The sequence below is a fragment of the Liolophura sinensis genome, chromosome 5 (genome assembly GCF_032854445.1).
Source record: "Liolophura sinensis isolate JHLJ2023 chromosome 5, CUHK_Ljap_v2, whole genome shotgun sequence".
NCBI lineage: Eukaryota > Metazoa > Mollusca > Polyplacophora > Chitonida > Chitonidae > Liolophura > Liolophura sinensis.
In genome coordinates this window covers 10,418,926-10,422,823 of record NC_088299.1, presented here as the reverse complement: position 1 = coordinate 10,422,823, position 3,898 = coordinate 10,418,926, and the positions used below count along the sequence as shown (strand labels likewise).

Here is a 3,898-nt window from a genome sequence, read left to right as displayed (position 1 = left end):
AGAGGGGGTACTGTAGGACCTTTAAATGCACTTCAAAAGATTCCTTGTCGTATGTTTAAGTGCAGTCAGTGTTGCTCATGGTTAAAAGTTTGCTGCATATGAGCAGTTTCAATGATTATGTTGAGTTCAAATGAGTACAGATTTAATCCTTGTATCAGGGTACACTGCAAAGTTGTACCAGACGGCTCACGTGACTGTTAGACTGTATGTGTAGACTTACAGAGTATAATACAAGTTTTAATATCACCAAAAAAAACTATGTCCTTACAGACTATGTTGTTATTTGTCATGTGACAAGGCTAGAGTATATTAGATATGTGACAAGAACAAAAAAGAGACTCTGAAGGATCACTTTGATGAAAGTAATGGTATTTCCTTGTTTGTTTTAGAAACTCTTTGATAAGGTGGGACAGGGCAATAGACCCCTAATACTTGTGTGTATATGTGTGTCACAAACATTTTGTTATTGAAAGATTTTGACAAACTACACGTATTTCTTTATTGATTAGATGATACTTAATGTGAAGATGGCACATGTGATTGTATGTCAAAGAGGGGCATCCAGTATGGTGGGATGATGGAGACGGGGAGAGGGGTGCGGGCTTGACACTATGTTTAAAACGCATACATGTACATAGATATATAAAAGAAAATGCCTGCCCTTAACTGTTTTGTTGTAGAATTCATAATTTAAACTTGACCTCTTTTTTGAAATAGGCCTTTTCAGAATATCATAGTTATCTATGAACAGTTTAGCTCACATTTTCTCAAGGGAGTTTAGCTTTCACAGTTTGTGGATAACCTAGTGAAATATTATACGCTAAAGAATTATGGCTAATTTATGTCAGTTAATTCATATAGTTTCATGAACACATCAATATTCATTGGATTTAACCACTGATGTGTGAATATATATATACTGATAAAGCTGATATATACTGACAAGTCAATCTTCCTGGCTCTGTATGCAGATTAGCTGAACTCGTAAGACTGGCCAGAACAGGATTTAGTCTGAATAAACATGATGTATTGCTCTTCTCATGAAGTCCCGAAAAGATGTGAAAGTATTTGATGGTGTGGAAGACAGGGGATAAAAGGCTGTCAAAAGAACCTTCCAGAACATACCATTGTGATTTGATGTATGTAAATCCCTTTCTGTCCTTTGTTAGGCTCAAGGTATGTACTTTTAAAAATTTATACATGTGTAAATGGTAAATCATGATGGCAGAAAAATGTTGTTGTTTTTTTTGTTTGTTATTTTTTTTTAGTTGAGATCTGTTTCAGTTCATTTAACTACGCTGAAATTCAAACATAGCTTTACAGAGGGAGGAACATAAACCTCATCTTCATCTGTTAATTTCTTTATATTAAAGGTGAACGGAAGTGTCATTTTTTTGTTTTATTCTTTTTTTTTTTTTCCACACGAGGCACAAGTGATTCTTACTTAATCATTAATAATAGGGATAAGAGATTAAACTGTCTTTTTGTGTTGAATTAACAAGAGTTTGTGCCTAATTTACTTCAGTGTGCTGTAGCATGAAAACTGTATGAAGCATTGCCTAGAGTCACAGGAACAGAGATAAGTGTTACAAGTTGTAGAGTTATCGTGCGTGAAAAGAGCAATTTACTGTGCCCTGAAGTTTGACGGCCTTTGATAAAGGTGTTGAAGTAAATCATCCAAGCAAGTGAAATGATATTTGAACTCAGAGAGACCATGTGGCTATTGAATTCATTGAGAATGATTCTAGAACTTTACTGCTAGTGCTTGTTTGATTGCGGCCGTACAGTCACTCTGTGAACAGATGAAGAGCAGCGTCGTGTTGAGCGACACTGGGCATGGATTTCTGGAATTGTTTAATCTACATGAATCTGCTTCTAGTCGGAACACTTTGATAAATATGTCCATCTCGCTGTGGACAGATTTAACCATAATGCAAACTTTATTTTTGTAACTGATGACTTCTACCATACCCAGTCCGATACAACGAAATGAAATCAGCAAGTCAAGAAAGAAGTTTGTAAGAATTATTTTAAATGAAAAAGAAGTTGCCCACATCTATGTTGAATTTCTTTGTATTGCAAGAGGGAAGCATGTGATATGAAGCAATTGTTTGGTAAGGTCGTTGATGTTGTTTGCGGATTCAAATGCCTTAATTTTTGATACATACACTGTGTCTGATGATGCACTGTGTTTGATGATGCACTGTGTTTGATGATGCACTTGTAATTGGGTTTTGAAATAGCATAATTTTTAAGGGAAGACAGAAGAGAAAAGGTCTGACATTGTTGATGGAGAAATGAATTCATATTTGAAGGGGAAATAAGCACTTGAGAGGTTGTTAAGGGAAACAGCTAAGCAAATAGCACTCATGCTAAGGACAAAAGGCACTCATGCTAAGGGCAAAAAGCACTCTTAATTCAAAACAGCACGCTTGTTTAAGGAGGAACAAAATACACTTTTGTTCCAGAAAGGTAGCTCTTCAGTTCCAGGAAAGCAGCACATTTGTTAAGGGGGAAAAGCACTGTGTATATGGTGTGTATGTGCGTGAACATTTTATCGACTGCAGTAGATTAAATGATTTTGTTTTATATGATTTTTAATTGATTTTAAGTTGTCGGTAAATTGATTAATTTTCATTTTGTTAACTAAGTAATTAATCATTGTTATGTTGAATCTCACAGAAGTAAAATAAAATAAAACTTACTTAAAGTGAACCAACATATTGATTAGTTCAGCCCAAAGTAATTACGGAAATGAATATAGCCTTGTATGATTTAATTACCATAGTCTAGCTCACACTTTCATGATGACAGGATATTGAGTTGTGACAGAAATTAAATGATTAACATTTTGAACATGAAGTGCATTGTTTAGGATACGAATATATAAAATATGATGTCATATAACTGTCAGGTGTAAACTGTTTGGACAGTTTCATTGATGGGTCATGGAGTGACGTGTTTGTATAGGAGACAAACTATGTAGAATAATGACTAGTAAAAAGCAAAGTTTATGAAGTCAAAGATTCAGATAGAAATGTCACTAAGTTAAACTTACGCCCACACTGGCTGATAAGGTGTTCTGGTTTCAAAAAAGAAGAACAAAGGTAACATATTTTCTTTCCTTTTTTTATTTGTCTTTTTTTTTCTATTTTTAAGCATACTGTCTACATGTATGTGTACATCCGTCTTAAACACATTCCTATAGAAATGTACGATGTACCTATGCAGCAGTTTATGCTCAGTTTTTCGCTATTTGTGCTCAGTTTTTCACTATTTGTGCTCAGTTTTTCATTGACACTTGCGTTACCATGGAGTAGTCCATGTAGGTGTGTTACTTGAAATTTTTTATATGTTTAACTTTGGGAATTGGGTCACTGGTATGTTTGAATTATAGGACGTATTCATAGATAAATGGGCGTACACTCTGTCTCAGTAGTGGTGGTGGTGAAATCAAATTCACTATTTCCAGTTTTTGATAATTATGGTAGATAAAGCTCCTGTTTATGGTTAGAATTATAACTCACATATAGCTAGTACCTTATCATGGGAAAATGTTTGTGCTAAAAGATAGCAAGTCCAGCAATAACCAGCTCACACCTGTCGGACTACATGGTTGTTGTAGAGGACATCCTTCAGGTTAATTAATGAGCAAGAGGGATTAGCAGATTAGGCCGGTGGTATAATAGGCTGTACCATATAGATTTTACACTGTACAAGTACTGTAGCTGGCTGTGGGTTATTGGTGTACAAGTGATATGTGGAGAACAGTTAAAAAAAAATAGGGCCCAGTTGTTCAAAAGTGTATTAGCTAATGCTGGTATTAAGTCGTATAAACTCAGCAGCCAGTGTGCATTGGTCCAAAGTCTGGAGTACAACAGCAGCAGATTTAGTTCAT

The 3,898-nt window shown here is 35.1% G+C and overlaps 1 protein-coding gene across 1 annotated transcript in view; it reads left to right on the top strand.

The window, feature by feature from the left end:
• LOC135465444 (uncharacterized) overlaps positions 1-607 on the top strand; it is a 64,044-nt gene extending 63,437 nt beyond the window's left edge. The window contains exon 21 of the mRNA XM_064742684.1: positions 554-607. Coding sequence (XP_064598754.1) covers positions 554-607 — 54 coding nt within the window. The remainder of the gene's footprint in view (positions 1-553) is intronic.
• The last annotated feature ends 3,291 nt before the right edge of the window (positions 608-3,898 follow it).